Source organism: Agelaius phoeniceus, chromosome 13, assembly GCF_051311805.1.
Source record: "Agelaius phoeniceus isolate bAgePho1 chromosome 13, bAgePho1.hap1, whole genome shotgun sequence".
Lineage (NCBI taxonomy): Eukaryota > Metazoa > Chordata > Aves > Passeriformes > Icteridae > Agelaius > Agelaius phoeniceus.
Genome location: NC_135277.1, coordinates 6,910,493 through 6,930,072, shown reverse-complemented (window position 1 = coordinate 6,930,072; position 19,580 = coordinate 6,910,493). Strand labels below are relative to the sequence as shown.

Below are 19,580 nucleotides of genomic sequence, written 5' to 3'. Positions count from 1 at the left end.
TGTCTGCAGTGCAGCTGAGGAGGGTGAGCACTGCCCCTGTGGGCTGGTGCTGAGTGCTGGGCAGCACCAGTTGTCCCCCAGTTGGTAGGAATAGGTGCAGTGAGCACGCTTGTCCTAACAAAAATTAAAACATTTCAGTTCGCTCGGTGACCCTCACAGGGCGAGGGTTTGTCCCTATGAGTCAGGGTTCAGTTTTAATCTACATTTATGGGACACCACGTTCCTGTTTATCAGATCTTGGAGCTCACCATGTTTCAGACTGCTTTCTCAGCATTCAAATAGAGCCATGTAAACACAGAACTGAAATTTACAGTCAGCTATGTTATAAAACAATTAAAATACAGCTCTATAAAGTAAATTCAATTATTAAATGCATTTAACAGTCACACATAGATACAGAGAACTCAATATCATCATTTACTTATGTTCCTGGTACCCAGTGAAACTTAATTGGGTATAGCTACCACAGAGATTTCAGCTACATACCAAAACAATTAATACTGTGATGTAAAAATAGATAAATTACTGTTCATAAAAGAAATGTAATTACCAATGGACAAGAAGTAATGAACTGCAGAGTGCATCCAGTTCAAATAGGATTCTGCAATATTTCCTGCAAATATGCCTATAACCATTAAATATATATGATATTTAAAAACATTTTCAAATTACTAACTCCATATACAAGTTTATCTTCTTCCCCAAAGCACTATGTCTTTAATTGAGCCCTTGGGTTCATAATCAGTTTTAATTTATTATTGATATGTAAAACCAACACATTTCACCAGTGGACAAATGCTTTAAAATGCAATCTACTGATGCACAAACCTGATTTAGTTTATTTACTGTGGAAATAAAAGTAAAATGGAGATGTGTATAGTGCATCGCTGGACATTTTAAATTAGCCCAAGTAAAGAAGCCTTTCAGAATTATTAGAAATAGTGATTTTGCTTTAGCTAGAGCTGGACACGACAATCTATCAGCCTTTTCCACCCATAATTCCCATTTACCAAACTTTATGGTCCTTATTGTGTCCGAGTTCATTTAAACTTTTCCTGGGGCAAAATTCCCTTTAACTTCAATGAGCATTTTATTTGAAGAGACAGTGAAATACTTAAAGACCTGGTCCTGGAAGCCTAGGAATAACATCTTTTTCATCTCTATTCTATTCACTCAGGAGCAGGTGAGATATTCAGTCATTCTCAGAGCACACAAACTCTCCAAGTCTCTCTTGCTTTGTGCCAGCAAAAGATAGAAATCAATAACAGTAAAATAATGATGAAGCACTGCATTTATGGGAAATGTATGGTGGTGAATAAGTCCAACCAATTCTTCAGTATTGCATCTCTTTTTTTGCCCTGCAGACTGTAGATATTTGTGCCTTCAGGGCTAAAGGTCAGACCCCACCACTGGAGCACAGACTCCTCCCCAAGGAACTTTAGGAGTAACTGGTGAGGAACTGATGAGAAGTGAGCTGACAGACATATTTTGGACTGAAGGCTGGACTGGCCTCAGATATTGGAAGCAGTTTCTTTGAATGTCTATAATGGGATGCAAACAGTTGACAAGAGGCTTTCTTGAGTGGGAATCAATCCAAGCCTCACTCTGCTGGTGTGACAGGCAGCACAGTGAGTCCTGGGGCAGGACACTGTCCCCTGGAAAGCAGAGCCTCCAAAATCTGCTTATGGCAAACTGATGTCATTATGAAAAACACAGTGTCCTCAAACTCCACCAGCCCACACCAGCATGTGTTGCCCAAAATGTGTTGACAATGGAAACTGAAGTGAGAAGGGAGGGAAACTGATTTACTGGAACTGTGTGCTTTCACTTGCAGTAGCATTATTCTCATCTTTACCATCAAAGCAAAGCTACTCCCAGAACTATTCATTTCACTTCTTTCATCCTATCTCCCCTACATCAATTATAGAGGAAGCACATTGGATGCATTTCCCAGAAAATTCCCTTACCATCCACCCCTTTCCTCAGAAGAGGCTGTGGAAAACAAACCTGTGCCCAGCAAAAAAACTTGGTACAACTCAATAACTAAATTTATGCTGTGGAGTTGTATTCTTTTAGTTTCTGTACTGACAGCACTGGTGGGAGTGTCACAAATTCCTACTGACACTCCAGCTGGCACTGAGGAAAGAGCTGGTAAAGTATCAGATGAGGTCCAGCAGCCTGGTAATGCTGGGTGCAGCTCTGAAAGCTGGGCTGCTACCCTGGGCCAGGAGTGGAGCAGGCAGCACATCTGAGCTGTCATTAGGTTTAGCCCCCTGCTTCCCAGCAGGAGGATCCTGCTGCCCCAGGTGAGTGGAGACACCTTTGGTCTGTGTTATGACTGGCATAAGCACTGATGATTTGTGCTCAGCTTGTCCCACAGGGAAATTTCTTTTCTTCTACAGCATTCTGGGCTTTACAGCTGGCAAAACAAAGCAATGACACCAATGATCACAGAATGGTTTCAGCGGGAAGGGAGCTTAAGGATCATCTCATTCCAACCCCCTGCCATGGGGAGGGACACATTCCCCTAGACCAGGTCACTCAAAGCCCCATCCAAACCTGCCTCTGAGCAGGGATGAGGAGCTGTGAAATCAATCCTCTGTGCCATCTCAAAACCTGCACATAGCCAAGCAGCTCCCACCATTCTCTTATCTAGGTGGACATGTCAGCATTACCATCATTGTGGAGTAGGTGTAGGGGTAGTGGTAGGCCAGGTAGCAGACATCATCTTGGTGAGGGAACTTGATGCTGAAGGTGAGGGTGTAGTAGAACCTTCTCCTCACACTCCCTCCTGCAGCTGCACTCCTGCAGCGGTAGTGGTTTCTGGAAGGAGAGAAAGAGGAGGAAAGTAAATGCTTTTCACTTCTAGATGTGCATTTGAAGTAGCCATGGGAAAAATAAGCATTCAGAGAAGCATCCACACAACAGGACAGAGAGCCCAGCAGGGAGTTGGGAGGCAGAACTGCACGTGGCAGTGCAGGGCACTGCCAGCCACAGGCTGCTGAGGGATGGGAGCCTTCTCCTAGGAAAATAAAACCCATTAATGCTTCGTTTTGTTAAGATGCAAATAAAGAAGCAGTCAGCTAATAGTAGCTCATATAGCAGAGTCCAGACATATTTAAACTATGCATTCAGCTAAAATTGCTGTATTTCTTCAGATATTCACATTATCTTGCTCAGAGAGGCAGGTTCCTATTCACAGCCCTGAACAATGCCATAAGAAAATACTCTACAAAAAGCCTGGAGATTTAGAAAATATGAATACCCTACCAAACCAACTATTCAGTTCCACCACAGGAAAAAAAAGATATTTCAGGAATAAAAATAAATAATAAATAGGACAGTCAAATATACTTCAAATACCATCAAAGCAACTGCAGAGAAGAAAGAAAAGAGTGGGTTTGGGTAGAGACTGGACATGAAAGAGAAGCAACCTCGTGTAGATTTTCCAGTTGTGACCAACCCAAAAATTCTTCTTTGTAACCCTCTTTGTTCTGAAGATTTGACCCTCTCCCTCTCAGGGAACAGTGAGGACTAGCTGCTTCCTCAAAAATGGGGAACTGAGCTTGACATGGAAGCCAGAAGAGCAGAGAACTCTTGAGGCAGGGTCATCTCCCACAGCACCTGATCAGGGCATGCCTGGGGACAGCAGAGGAGCTCAACCACGAATTCAGAGCATCAGACAAGATTGTGGGGGTGAGGCAGGTCTGGGTGCAGGTCCCTTCATGGGTCAGGATCCAGATCAGGACGTGCAGCAAAGCAGGGACACAGCAGCAGAGACTGAGCTGGAGCCTCACTACAGCAGAGCCCTGGGTGAGGCTGGTCAGTAGTGACAGGGTCTAAGAGAGCACACAAATCCTTGACACTGCCTTCAGTAAGACTGCAAATCTTGTAACAAGCTCCTCAGTCTGGTGTCAGGAGCTGATCTCTTGCAGGAGACTTACTCTGATGAAGAGATGACTTCAGGCTGAGTAGGAAAGTTTTCTTTCAGCAGAGATGAAGTGACAAATCATGCACTTTTAGGGAGAAGCCTCAGAGCAAATTGCATCCATAAGTACATTTCAAACAATATTTTTCCCACATTGCACCAATTATGCTGTTGCCAAACCCTCTGATTCTGAGGGACTGTGAGGTTTCTTTGACAAATGTTATCATCAATGTTGCATTAAAATGCAAAATAGAAGAGGCAACCAAAAGATGCAATTTCAACTCCTGAATTTTACAATACTAGTTTATTTTGCTGCCGTTCATTTTTATTCAAAGGGGTGGAGAGAAAAGATAATTATTCTTGTCAAATTCTCCAAAATAATCAGCTCTTTTTCATAAGGGAGAGACAATACAATGCTGCTGGGTTTTCACTTGAATTCAATAGTTAGGAACATGTGGGGTGAGTGATACCAACTGGATCAATAGATATTGCAGGAACACTGAGTCACAGTGGCAACCTGAAAAGCCTATGATTTTATTCTCAGTTGAACGCTTTACCCCAACATTTCTTTTGAAAATAAAGCACCTTAATATTGGACAAAGACTAAAAGAGAAAAAAAATTCAATAAACCCACAAATATAGAAATATGAACTTAGCATTTATATCTGTATTTCACTGGATCAAGGGTTAAAGTCTGGTATCTTTTTGGAGTCAGAATAATGACATTTAATATAGTTCCTGTTAATTTTGACAATGAAGGATAATTAAGAACCATTTCCTGCATGGTGCAGAAGGAAAATGCTCACCTCCATGGCCTCTATTATACTCGGGGCCACTTGGAAGGTTAGATCATCTTGTTCATAAAGTATGGTCACAAAAGTGCTGAATTCTTCCAAGTCCTCCCCTCCAAGCTGACATTTGTAGTTAGAGATATGGGAGGAAGAAGGTCTTTGCAGGCAGATACTGCCTAAATATCTGGCATAGGCATTATTGCCACCTGCCCCAAACACTCTGGAGTAAAGGCTCCTCCCTCTGTAGTCTGTAACTCTGCAGACAAGTCAGACAAATGTCCTCTCCTACCCAAAATGGCCACTTTAACCCAGGGGTTTTGCAGCAAGAGACACCTCTGACCTTGATACCACACTGGGAGTTCAGTGCTGCTCACTCCTGCCTGCTCAGACACCATCCCCCGGGCAGGGATGCTCTCACAGCGCTGCTCAGCAGCACATTTCATCCTTGTCCCCAGCATCTCTGCTGTCCCACCCAACTACCCAGCCAGAAAAGACACCTCCAGACTTCTGAATCACTTGTTGACACCTGCTTCAATTCATAGCAAGCTATCTGGCAGTAACAGCAAGTTTACAGGTGGCTTTGGCTTCAATAGTCTTCAGTCTTGCACTGAAAAGAAAAGCCCCTGTGTGTAAGCAGTGTAAATGATCATGTACTTTTACTGTATATAATCTGGTCTCCTCACAATCCATCACACAAAGCAGTAGCTCTGAATATTTTTGAAAGAAACCTAAAAAAATAAAATTTTCCTCTGTGCCTCCCTCTCCTCCTACTGCTGTCAAGCCAAAATAACTCTATTGCTTCCTTTCTCCTCCACCAGATTGATGCTTTTTAGTTCCTCACCCCTTTTTCATCACAACACTCTACGAAAACCAGCATAGAGCCTAAAGTAACAAGCAAGGAAAAGGAAAGGAATAAAGGACTCTGGCAACATCTGGTCCCCACTACCTTATTTGTCTTCTCTTTCAAAAACATGTTGAAAGTCTCTCATGCTTTCTAGAAGCCAACACACTGGTTATTGGAGTGAAAAAAAAAAAAGATCCCCAAGTGTAGTTTTCACAATGAACATGTAAGCTGTATCTACTGTGTCTTTCAGTCACTTTGTAGTAGTGAAATCACTTTGTTTGCTGCTCTCCTTCAGAAAAAAAATGCACAAGTATTGTATTTCCAGCACAGCAGTGATGAAGAGTTAATTAATAATAATTATAATACTACTTATCTCTTACTCTGCAAGATAATTTTTTGAGCTTAAAAAAAAATCTTTGCAAACACTATCTGATTAAAACATGCTTTCCCATTTATCTGTTCCATTCTTTGGGTGGCAGATAAGTGACTCTAATTTTCCACCCTTTGTAAGGGGGGAAAAACAGACAGGTGAAGCAGCCTGGACAAAGATGCAGGCAGGAAAGGACCTGGGTTGTAATTCAAAAGGACCAAGGATTCAGGAACAATATCTCTTGGCCATCTGATCTTTAGGCTTCCTATCTGCAGCATTTAGTACTGTAAAAAACTAAATGTATATTAGTACTAAATTACTATTTTAGTACTTAATGTATTTTAGTACTGTGAGATGATGGAATATGGCATTTTCAGCTTAGACTAAAATGGCCAAAGAAATATCCCAGACTTCTGGGCCACTTCAAAACAGAGTTCAAACAGAAAGTAAAATTTTTCTTTCTTCTAATCTCTTGATGTATTTCCTTGGTCCAAAATACTTCCCACCTGAAGTTTGGTGTCCTCATTTTCCATGTGTGGACTTCTTTACATCTCTAAGTATGGTAATTAAGTGCAAGACACTTTAGTAACACCCTGATCCATACCATAAAAAGCTGTATTTAACAATTTACTGGGCATGGCTGTTATTTTGGGCCTGCCACATTGGAAAGCAGAAAATGCACAACAACAACTTCCTTTCCAAAGGGCAAATCTGTGATCAGATATTTTTGTTGTCGATGTTTCAGGCAGAATCCCAGCTGAAGATGAACATTCCCATTGTGCCATTAAGGTGTTCAGCCACACTGCAAAGGCCAGGTGCTCTCAGAGAGAGGCTGATGTCTCACCCTCTCACAGATATCATTAGAGCAGAGAAGTGACCTGCTAATGTATGATGTTTATTTCATCTAATGTGATTATAAAGATGCTGAAAAGAGAAGACCTAATTCTGACATTGTTGCAATCACTAAACAGCCAAGTTTTAATGCTGATGTGAGAACAAAACACTCCATGTACCTCATAACTATCTGACCTGACTACTGTCTGAAAAAGCTGGAGGTTAGATAATATGCTTAGAATGAGCCATGAAACCAAAGGCACAAGCACATTGTCGCCAATTCAACACTCAGCTGCCATTATTCCTTAAATAATTTGCCAGAAAGGAATATTATTCAGTGCACAAAAGCTGCCAAGACAGCAAGAGAATTAGATGATCTTATTGTAACTGCAACTGTTTATCATGGGTGTATCCTATCACTTCACAGAGAGACAATAAAATAGAGCAGAAGTGTCACTCAGCTATTTTCTGACAAGAGCTCTGCTAATATTCCCCACAACATAAAAAGTCTTGTGAGACTTATGAGAAAGGAACACAGTGACACAGCAGTGCCACAACATTCATCTTTATGAGTAAACTACCCCATCCACAGGGAAGATGAATGCCAAAGATCAGCCACCCTGCTTCACACAGACATCTCACCAACGAGCTTTTCCTCCCCCTGTCCTTCAGCTCAGAGGGCTCTCTCTGTAAAGGCCTTACTGTTAAAGGCATGTCTGGGTTCCTCTGTATTTTTGAAAGTGTATCACTATTTTCCCATATTTATTAATAACTCCTGGTTAAAAAAAAAAACAAATTGGATGAGATTCCCTTCAAAATATGCAGCCCCACCTTAGGATATCCTGAATGGAACTGAAGTGAGCTCTTTCCCCCAGAATACTGGCAGTGTGATATCACTGTGGCAATCCCAACTCCTTCTCTTCTGAGACAAAGCCTGAGCAGCCCCAACCACACTAGTTTCACATTCCCTCCCTCCTACAACTTCTAATGACTGAGAATCTCTTTTATAATCACCGAAAGAAAAACATTAAAGTTTCAGTAGAGGTGAAAATCTATTTATATATATGCATGCACATTCTTGTGTGTACAAAAATATGTGAGAATCAGCAACACACAATAAATGGGAGACAACAAGTACTTATCCTAGATGATTATGTTGACATATAATTCAATGTACAGCTAGAAAACACAGAATATTCCAAATCAATAAAACAATTCTCTCATATATTCTGAACAAGAATCTGATTACAGGCTTAATTGCACAATCATGGCTTAATCTTGGAAGTCAGCTGCTGTTTAATCACTGCACAATAGCTGCCTTGCTAATGATATGGGAAGCCACTGCAATGGTATCCAGCATGAAAAGTCTGCCCATTCTCAGAGAAGCCAGAGATTACAGGCATGTAAAGGGAAACCACTGAACCACATATGTGAGCTCTTGAGGTAGAAAAGATTAAGGCCAGGTGCATGAAGGTCAGCAAAAAGTACTTGAAACAAAATAAAATAGCTACTCAAATTGCTGTAGGCAGATGCTAGGCTGAGAGAGGATAATCTGTGATAATGCCCTCTCCTGAAAAAAAAATTCAAAGAGAAATTGGGACAACTTCTGAGGCTCTGGCACACTGCAAAAGCAGCCTGAAACAGGCCACTTGCCCAAGTATCAGCACTGAGCTTGTCAGGTTTCCTTTACACCACTGTTGTATATTCAACCCATTCTTTGGCTCCTCAGCTCCTATACCTCTTAGACAAGTCTGAGTATGCAACAGAAAAACAATGATCCCATCCAGCTCTTCTCTTCCCAGCCTGGGGAAAAAACAACTACACTACTATCCTTTCCTCCTGGGGAAGGGAATTCTCCACATTCCCTGGCATCTAACAGCAAATCTCACTTGTGGCTGTTGTCTGAGGGAGGAAGCACACAACACATTGAGCCAGCACCAATTTCCAGACATTTGAAACAGGGCCCACTGGTGACAGGAGGCTCATGACATCAGTGCAGTTAACAGGAGCCAAAGAGTAGAGAAAGGAAGGCACAAATTATTCACCTAAAGGAAGGCACAAACGATCCACCAAAGGTGCACTTACTTGTAGTAGCAGATCTCCTGGCCTGCCCGAATCCAGCGAGGCCTGCCCTGCAGAGCTTCCCTCACTGAGTACATCACCAGCTGCATGCCTACAGAAAAACAGGACAGGTTCAGGGGATGGGACATGCCTGGCTGGAAAAGACAGGAGTGGGAAGGAAAGGGCTAAAGAAGAAATATCATTGTTTCTTCTGTGCTCTCTCTGCTGATAGTTTATGCAGAGTAAATACATTCCCAAAGCCCTGTGTTTTGTTCTGAGACAGCCATGTCTGTAGAAAAAGTCCCTCCAGAAGAAATGAGCTGAATGGAGTTTATTAAAAAATAAATTATTCTTCTGGCCTTTGCAAACCATTTTGTTTACAAACAGAGGAAGGGAAAGAAAATTATATGAATCAAGGCATCAACAAGATCAGTAATTTGGTTAGTCTAATATTTTATGCTTGGCTGCACTATTATTGAACTCTTAATCCTACCGTAGCATCAGAGATCTGTGGTGCATCCAGAACCCTGCCTTCCAAAATCACCAGGAAAAACTACAAGGTTTTAAACTTACTATTAGTGCTAAATAACACCTAAGCATCATAAACACTGATAACAATAGCACCCATCTTTGTTCTGCATTATCCCAGAGCATGACCTCTTCCTGACCTCCAAAACATTTCCATCTCATGCCCTGAGGGGGCAAGGCTTTCTCCCATCCGAGTTGCACATCCATTACTCGCAGCTCCATGAAGCCAGCCCACCTGCTGGGTGTTTCTGTATCAATTTCCTTGGCTGCACACACCTGCCTGCTCTTTAGGGCAGGGTGAGGATGCTGCCCTCCCCAGCAGAGCTCTCTGCACAGGGTGTCCCCCCTGGCCAGGGCCTGCAGGGGAGGCTCCTGTCAGCAGCTCCAGGGGACCCAGCACGGCCACAGCTGAGCCCAGCAATGATGCTGGCACCACTTCTGTGAGAGCACATTTAAGGAAGAGAAAAATACCCTCCCAAGTATTTTTGCATGTTGATAAGTTGCCCCCCGAGCCTTCTCTTGGCTGTTCTTGTGCTGGGGGGAGGTGATGTTTGAAAATCATTAATACTGATGACACATTTCCATTAACAGCTATTCAGTTCCCTTCTTCCTTTGGGTTTCTCTGTTAAATTCTCCAGCACTGCTGGAGCCCAGAGGTATCATCAGCAATGCTTTTCCAGCTCCCCTTGGGCTGTGCTGTGGGGCAGCACTAATTCACCACAGCCAGGAGCAGCCTCTATAATGATGTTTTCTGAACCAGTGCTGTGAGTTATGTACAAGAGGCAGTTCTGTATTTGGTACCAGGACATGGTCACCACGAATTCTGAGAGACACAGGCCTGTCCAGGTGATCAGGGAAGGGATGTGGGGCTCAGTGTCTGCAGGGCTCTTGATATCCTGAATGCCAGCTCCTGCCCTTCTGAGTCCACAGGACTCATGTCACAGACATCTTTTCATTAAAAACCTTTCCTTAGGATTTTTTCTTCCTGAGAACCTGAGAGGCCTCAGGGACAAAATGTAAACAATGATTGTCTGCTGTGGAATGCAACAGGTGCATCCTGTGGATGTTTGGAATTAATGGCCAATCACAGCACAGCTGGCTCGGACTCTCTGTCCGAGCCACAAACCTTTGTTGATTCATTCTTTTCTATTCTTAGCTTAGCCAGCCTTCTGAGATGAAACCTTTTCTTCTATTATTTTAGTGTAGTTTTAATGTAATATATATCTTAAAATAATAAATCAAGCCTTCTGAAATATGGAGTCAGATCTACGTCTCTTCCCTCATCCTAAGACCCCTGTGACCACTGTCACAGACTCACACACAAAATTGTCTCAGAGCAATGGCTGCTACTAATCTGCCATCTCATTCTAATGGGGAAAAAAAAAAATCAGTTTTTCCTTTTTACTTCCCCTGTGGAAATGTTCAGTTTTAGAAAACAAACTGAAATCTGAGTTCTGATGAAATCTCCCATGGCAGAGTAAGTTAGCAAAAGAGAGGGAAGGAGAGAGGTGGAGGTTGTGCCTCCTGTCTCACTCTGCTCCTGGCCACAACTATTTCATTAAAAATCCCTTCTGCTGATTTGAAAGTCACACAGTGCCATCTAACCAAGAGCAAATGGGAAAAATCAAACCAGACAAGTAACCAGGAGCTGCAAAGAATTGCCACCCAGGGCACTTTGGCACTAGACCACAACTGCAGGCTTTTTGTCTCAGAGTGTGGGCATTAGCCCAGGAAGGTGCAGAGGGAATGTGACAAATAAACAGCATCTCTTACCAGCTCTGTGCAAATGCTCTGCATGTGCTGGAAGGGGTAGTGAGCCTTGCTCAGCCAAGCCAGAAAAGCTGGAGCTTCACTGCCTGCTCGGAGCAGCAGAAGGAACCCACGGAGGAATTGCTAATAGCCAACCCCACAAACAAGCCATCCAAAAGCAAGCCATGGCTTAGCCTCCCTCCTTAGTCCAGATGGTATTTTCACATCTCTCTTCCAAATATATTATTCATTGCATGCTTGAACATGTGAGTCATGTGCAGTTTTCAGGTACACAAAATTAGATTATAAATGCTGACAACAGCCAAACTAGCAGATGACAACCTTCCACCAATAACAGCCAGAATCTCTGGCTACAAGAGTGAAGGGACTAGGGGCTACATCAACAACTGCATTGTAGTTTAAAACAGGACATCAACATCCTTCATTTTCAGGCTCCTACCACACACACCACACTGAGTTGTCTGATAATTCAGGTAAGCAGTATAAGATGACCAAAAAAATTCATTTGGGGTCTGTATGAATACATGAACTTCAGCCCTTTGGGTTAAAGAGTAAATGCCTTTTAATTTATCATGGCACTCACCCAGCCAGTTTCACACACACAAGTGATCCCAGCTCCTCAAGCTGTTTGTTATAGGTACATTGATCCTCAGAGAGTTGTCCTGGTGATGCTAGAGGCTGTAGCCACAGGGCTTCAGAGGAATGCAAAGTCTCATATTATGGACTTATTAAACATTCTGAGCCAGGTCTTGAGCTGGTGTAAATTAACAGAGCTCCATGGAAACAAACCAAGAAAACCCCCAGCCCATGCCAGCTAAGAATTCAATCCACAGTCTCCTTGCACAAGAAATAATTTCTTTCTAAAATAGGCATTGAAAGATGGGATTTGCCCTGCCTGTTTCTGAACAATTCTGCCTTCCTCCTGAACCATGACAGGAGCTCAAGGACAGCAAGGAACAGAATTTTTTATCATCATTAATATTAACAGAAATTTCAGTAGGTCCAAAGATGTCTTACTAGATAAAACCAAAGAATTGTGAATGTTTGTTTGAGGATTATCACATTTATTTAAATCTTAGAAGTACTTTTGAATCCTGTGCTGCTCATTCAGTTCTAACAGATTGCCTTTCCCCCCCCAGCTCTCCCAACCCTAGTGCCATTCTTCTTCAGTTTTGGTCTATAAACACAACAGTGGTGTTTATTTCCCCCCACAAATCCTCTCCCAGGTCTCAATATTCAGTTTCCTCCTCAGTCCTCCTGAGGATAGACAAAGATTCCTTGACAAATCTAAAGTGACTTTTTCAGTGGACTTCAGGGAAGAAAAGATTGAATTTACAGTCTCCCTTATAGACATGGAGAGTTTGAAACCTTTATGGCATTAAAAAGATATCCTTGTGAAGAGAAGGCTGCCCCAATTCCCCAAAGGCCCATACCATAATTAAACTGGCTGTTGAGCTTCTCACAGTTGATGATGTTGAAGCGATAGGGAACTGCTGACTTCATGTCACGGACCTCGAAGTAGAACCACTGGTGGTGCTGGCTGCTGTTCACATCTGCATTCATAATTAGGTCATACTCAAACCTGTGAAGGAAAATAATAAAAGCAGTGGCCATGAACACCCCCTGTCTGTCACTGAACACGCTGACAGCAGGCTATGCAGTCAAATTGATTGATATTTTGTGAGCAACACCATCAAACACCATTAAATACTCACACTATAACAGTCAAAACATTTTGAGCTCTGTTTTCTTAATCATGTTCCTTCCATGACATCCAGGTGTTAGAAGGCATAATAAGCTCCACATCATCTAAGCTGCTTCCCTGGCTGACCCTTTCCAAAGCCAGGAAGAGGCCACCATCCCACACTGGGGCACCTCTGTGCAGGGGTACTTACTCGCGCACTTGGATCGCCTTCCGAAGGTTTCCTGACTCAAACTTGGAGAAAAATGTCAGACAGCCTGGAGCAGCTGGGCTGGAGAGACTGCTGGAAAGCAAAGCAAGGACACCTGTAGCAGATTGCTTCAAAGACAAGCTTTCCCCAGCACCTTTTCTATGCTAAAATTTGCTTTAATAATTTCTTTAATAAGCAAGACCCTGGGGAGGAGGAGGAGGTGAGAAAATCCATAACCTCCCTCTCCAATGCAGCTTTTCTCTCTAGTCTTGCTTGGTAATTCTAAATCATCTTTCCTTTTCCCAATACTCTCTTTTGTCCATGTTTGCTTCCTTTATTCCAGTTACTTTTCCACTGGACTATTCCTATTATTTCATTAATTGCAAAAGGCAGCTTTATACAATTACTCTATATTTACTCTTCCTTCATCTATAAAGTTTCTTTCTCCAACTGCTTAGAAACCCTTAAATTAATCCTAAGCAACTTAATAACTTTCTTCTACCTCAAACTCTCACCTCTTTTCTGCTCCAAAGAATGTTATCCAAGTCACCCATACTTCCTCTGAATGCAATTTCTTTAAATTTGGGACCCTCTCAACTGCCCAGTGCTACATCTCCTCACAGACCATAGTTGAGTGCTTAAAGCTTTCACAAGGCCAGATGTTTGAGGGGTGTTTTTGAAGTGCTGTGTGAGTGTCACACTTATGAAACACATCTACAGCCTGTGGCACTGGCTGTGCAGACACTCCATGGGAAATTCTGCCACAGGGGGTGGAGAAGATGGATTTGTCAGTACAGTTCCCAGCACCAGTCTTCACCTCTGTTCCAAATCACTGCATGCAATGCAGACAGATCCAGGGACAACCCACAGTCCCTTTGATGTATGGATTTTCTTGTTCTGTCTAAAAGTTCTGATGATTTCCTGCTCCAGTGGCTTCCACAACAAATCCTTTCCCTGGAGTCACCTAGAAACAATCTACCCCCCTGGATATTTCCTCTGTTAGGCCTTTACCTCCTGCTACTTTGCCTTTATCAGAGCTGATCAAGTAAACTGAGCTCAGTGGCAGCACTGACAGTGCTCCTGGTTGCAGCACTCAATTTAAGGGACCCACCTGGGATCATCTAAATCAAACACTGTTCTTCCTATCACATCCCCCGGCTGGATTAGGCGGCGAACATCATCAAGGACTTTGTCTCTGGGAAAAAGAAAGCAGCAAATCAGAAAATTGTAGTGACAGTGTGAGAAATATTGATATAGAGTATTCTTCTAGAAAGAGTCTTAGGAAATTCTTTTTAAGGACTGGAAAGGACTTCCATGTGCTAATTCCTGGTGAACTTTTTTTTTCCCATCGTGAGAACACTTCTGCTCCGTCCTCATTAGAAGTTGCCTTTTGGGTTAAATGACTGATTCTGGAAGATTGTTTATTCACTACTGGATTGTGTCAAATTTGATTTACCCTCAGTTCTTCCCAGTCAATGCCAACCCCCAAGTGGCCAACCTTACCCTGTGAGGAAATATCTGCCATTACTTACAAACCTACTAGTCTGACTCATAGTGAATATTGACTATATTCAAGCTGATTTCTACTCATTATTAAACAGAGCTTCTCTGATCCCTGAAGATGATCAAATGTGGAATACCAGATTTTCTTCCTGACCTTTGAAGCAATCATGCTATGCCTTGAAGCATGATATGATTAGTCCCATTTCAGCCATACAGTTACACATGTTGTTGTAGCCATAAAAGCAAAGCATTTAGAGCTACAGTGCAAGAAGATGGCAGAGTGATTTTCCCTCAAAACAAGATTTCTAGCTCATATATTTGCTGCAGGAAGAATCCTAGCAGTCAGAAATCAGTAGTCTCAACTAATAACATTAGTTGAGCAACTCTAATTTTAGCATGGAACCCACCATCTTTGCTGCCTGCTAATAATCCCCTACACCACTAAAAAGAAATATAAAGTCATTGCATATAGGCCTATGTCAAGCCAAAAAAACTGTAATTAAGAGCTTTCTCTCCCAGCACATCTTCAGAACACAGCTCCCCACTCATCTGAGCACCTAAATAATGAGACATCCTTTCTGAAAGGACAGATAGGATTTTCCCTGGAAGAATCAGGTGGGACCAACAATGCAAGAACTAAAGTGGCTGAATAAAGAGTAAGATCAAAGGTAAAAACATATCTCACAAGGACACAGAGGCTTCTCCATCACCAAAATGGACTTGTTTTCATTTGTGTTCTAACAAGGTTGTAGATTCACAACCCAGCTCAGATTCCCATCTAAGCTTCCCATTATTGATGAATTTATCAAATCAGTTGAGGCACATAATTGGGTAGCAAAAAATTTGTTCAATAGCTTCCTAAGGCATTCAGAGCTGTTAGAGTCAGAACCTACATAAGCCAGTTTTGAGCCCAAGAGCTCTCAGCTTGGTCCCCAGTTTAAAGCACCATCACCTTTGGAGCCCATGCTTGCGCTCCAGCACGGGCTTGCTGTAAGGAGGTGGCTGGTGGCCCCAGAAATCCGGGAATGCCAGCTCTCTGTAGCCTGGGATGGACTTCACACACTTGGCCCTGGCTGCATAGAAACGAGGGCTGTGGAATGGGATATCTCCTTGGTGTTTCTCCAGAAGGTTTCTAACCATATCGGAGCTCTCCAGCCTCCCTTCAGGACTAGGATTGATCGAGGCCTCACAATGAGGGTAAAACACCTTTTTGTACCAAGTAGCATCTTTTAGGAGAGAGCACAAAGCAAACACATCACTCCTGGCTGGATCTTCCTCCTCACAGAAGTCTTTATCCTGGGCTTTTTCAGCAATGTCTCTGTTTTCATCATTCTTATCCCATATGCATTCCTCCTTCTTTCTCCAGCTCTGCAATGGGGCTTTGAAATCCTGTTCTCCTGGATCTGGTCCCATCTCTGTGACACTTTGGTTTCTCCATCTGCAGTTTGGATGCTTCACAGAAGTAGCACTTGGAATGAAATGAGAGGGAGCAGAGGGAAGACTCTCAGTCCTGTCCTCCAAGCTCTTCTTTTCCTCAGACTCAAATTCAAGCTCCTTTAAATTTAAAAAGCAGAAAAAATTAAAAGAAACTACAGACAGATTGTGCCTCCTTCCAGAGGAAACCTTTCAAGGGGGAAAAGAGGAAATATTTACACATCTCCCAAAACTGTACTCAACCAATAAAACAGCCAGAGCAAAATCAGTGCATGGACCACCTGCCAGCATTTCTCTATCCACAAAGCTGTTTCAACAGAAATCCTCAGAAACCAAAAGGATGTGATTGGAGATGACTCGCCCAGATGACTCAACCAAAACCAATCATTCAAACAAAGAAGGGAAGATTATTTTGAAAGGCATTTTTTTTAAATATAAGTGTTACAGGAGGATAAAGGTGGCCAATCAGTCATGCAAAATTCCAGCCCTACCTTCATGCAGGAGAATGATTTAATCCCATTTGGCTACTTATGGTCACAATCAGTATCACAATATTTTGTGTACAGGAGATACATTAGCCCAGAGATCTTTTTCAGATTCATATTTGAAACAGGATTTTCAGCTCTCCTAAATTCCAAAACTTGTAATAAATGCAATATTCCTTTTTTTGTCCCAAGCATCACTAGAAAAAAATTATTTGAACTGTTCATTTCATTCAGTGGCAGTGCAATCTCCTCTTCCTTCAAACCACTAGTTGACAGTATTTACTTTTCACATCTCATTCTGATTTTGATATTGCTGTTGAAATTGCCAGCAAGGATACAAATTATCTGACAGATTTCTCATGTGGCAATTGATTCAACAGTGCTTACTTAATCTACACCCAGACAAACGTGCATCAAACATCATTCCTTTTTCACTCATGATTCACACCAATGAACTACTGCAAAAAGTCAAAGTCTTTGGCTTTCTAGTCCTGTAAGACTTACAGGTTCACTTTTGAAATAGCCTTGTCTAGCTATTACTTGTCAATGCTCCCTTTCAAGTATTTCTTAAATTCTGGAATATTTACAAATAAAGGAAACTGCACTACAATCATACCTGAAAATTCTGGAAAAGTTCTGCACACAGAGCTTCATATTTTTCAAGTTCCTGTTCTGGCCGGTCAAGCACTGGCCTTGACCTCAATTTATTCACATCTGTCTCCAAGTCACAATCCTACAAAAGAAGAATTAGAAAACCACGTGTATTACACCTGCCCCATGAGATGATCTCAGCCATCAGTGAATTGAGGATAAAAACAGTGTCTGAAACTTTCACAGTCAAAGGCTGCTGTGCATTAATGTGCAGCCTCACCCATATCAGAGGTGAGAACCAAAGCCAAACTGTGTCAAGCATTCAGCTATTGCATTATAAAAAACCCAAATATCCCCAAAATAAAACAACACAAAAAAAACCCCAAAAAAACAAACAAAAAAAAAAACCAAAAAAAAAAAAAAAAAAACAACAAACAACCACACACACCAGGAAAAGTTGGAGCAAGAGGAAAGTATGAAGACATGGCATTGATGACTGGGCATTACATTACAGCGTTATTCAAATAATTCAACATGTCTGTGTCCCACCAAATGCCATCAAAGAAATTATTTGCTCCTGACAAATAGATTCATTTCCAAAGCTGTTATAAAAAGAAAAAAGTAAAATTGCCTGAATGCACCAGTGCCCATGACATTTCAAACCCTGAGCCATACTTGGGTCACAAAGCAGAGTCTGAAGAGTTGTTTGGGCAGAGATGAAAAGGCAGTGAAGACCTGCCAGAAACATGAGCTCAGCTGAAAAGGATTTGCCACTGAGAGCATATTGATGCATAAGAAGCTTCAGATTTTGGATGGAAAAGAATAGATGGCTGATGTGGTGATTTTTATTTTCATAGAGCTCTAAACAGCTCCTGATGGAAGGGTAGAGCCAAGTTTCAGTTTGGTTGGTGTTGCTAGCATGCATGGATATGTGTTTTGTTGCTGTGAAAATGTTTGCAAATCACATCAATACCAGCAAACGCTGTGCAAAAGATCTTAAACAAAAAAAAAAAAAAAGGATAAGCTGAAAGTTCATTATCCATTCCCTGCTTGCTTTCCCTTTAGCAAGGCTTTTTACAGGAGATATATGACCAGCAAACCAGACAAACAGTATTTAAAACTCATATGCAGAATAAGCTCTTAGGCAAAAAAAAAAAAAAGGCAACCCCAAAACTGCTTACATCTACTTGGTAAATCCTTATGAATAATGAAATAGCTCAGAAGCATAGAGGAGCTGTTACTGAATGAATAACTAATTAAAGAAGGAGATAAATCCACTATGAGCCTTATTCCTAATGAGCATCTTGACGAGCTCTAATAGTCAGATAAAAACAACCAGACAGGGGCAAGTTAGGACACTCAGATAATGTGGGGGGGGTTTAACTTCCTTTTTTTACTGGGTGACATCAGTTTAATATTTGAGGAGAAGAAGACAGGGCAAGTAATGAGAACTCCCTTTCACAGAAGTCTCAATCATTTCTAATTAGACCATATTTGCAACTTCATTTCTTTAATTTGCTTTCCCAAGCCACTTTATGTGGATAAGACTTATTAGCAGCATCCACTACTTTACATTTGCATATGAGCTAGTTTGTATTTTCACAACAGAAAAGTTTGCACCCTCATCCTCAGCTGGTAGAAGTTTTTTTTTTTGCCAGTTAGGCCACTGAAGGGAGAGTGCTAAGGGAGAATTCCGAGAAGTATTGAATAATTCATTGTATTATTTGTCTGTGCACAGCAGCAAATAAAGAAGGAATATAGGTTCAAATGCACCAGCTGTGGCTTAAAAGAACTAGCCTTTTCCTCAGGGTAGCTGCACAGCCCAAATATGCTCTGATATGGGAATAAAGAGAGGGTTAGCCTTTCCTAGATGATAAATCAATTTCCCCTAAGTGCCATTTTCCTGGCATATGCCTAGTGGATCAAAGATCCACCATTTATGCCTGACTGTGGATGTGATTCTGCGCAGTCACTGTGCAGGAACAGAGTCACCAAACCCCCTCCACCCTGGGTGACAAGCATGACAATGAATAGAATAAATGCAGGGCACTTTTTAGTGAAATTCAATGCATTCTCCTTGCCCTTTTTCAAGCATCCTCCCATTATCCATGTAGTGGGTTCACGTGGGACACATGCACATCTGCATTCTCTGCTTAGTCTTTCAGGGTGTCAAAATAGACAACAATATGTTTTATTTTTCCAGTATGCAGATAATTATGGGAACTATGGCTTGTATACCTACTTCCTCTTTACTCTCCACATCCTCATTATCCCAGTCTTTTTCATCCTCTTCCTCTCCTTCACTTTCACTGTCATCTGCAGAAGTAGGAAGGAGACAGAGACAAAGGTGTTCAACCCAATATCCCTCTCATATCCCAAAGAGAAATACATGTAAATTCTTCTATGTGTGCCACACAGTCCACAACCCACCACAACCCTGATTAAAGCAAATCCCATTTGTTAATCTCATATAAATGAATTTGGCACTAATTCACCCAGTTTTTAAAGCTCTGTTCTCTTGGACTCAAGCGCTGCCTTTGAAAACCATG

General features: G+C 41.9%; 1 protein-coding gene across 1 annotated transcript in view; it reads right to left on the bottom strand.

The window, feature by feature from the left end:
* The window catches only part of AGBL1 (AGBL carboxypeptidase 1), a 246,847-nt gene that overhangs the window by 187,934 nt on the left and 39,333 nt on the right, over positions 1 to 19,580 (bottom strand). Inside the window, exons 8-15 of the mRNA XM_054642371.2 lie at positions 19,274 to 19,347; positions 17,057 to 17,173; positions 15,474 to 16,075; positions 14,130 to 14,213; positions 13,022 to 13,108; positions 12,560 to 12,708; positions 8,853 to 8,940; positions 2,676 to 2,823 (exon numbers count right to left, since the gene is read on the bottom strand). Coding sequence (XP_054498346.2) covers positions 2,676 to 2,823; positions 8,853 to 8,940; positions 12,560 to 12,708; positions 13,022 to 13,108; positions 14,130 to 14,213; positions 15,474 to 16,075; positions 17,057 to 17,173; positions 19,274 to 19,347 — 1,349 coding nt within the window. The remainder of the gene's footprint in view (positions 1 to 2,675; positions 2,824 to 8,852; positions 8,941 to 12,559; positions 12,709 to 13,021; positions 13,109 to 14,129; positions 14,214 to 15,473; positions 16,076 to 17,056; positions 17,174 to 19,273; positions 19,348 to 19,580) is intronic.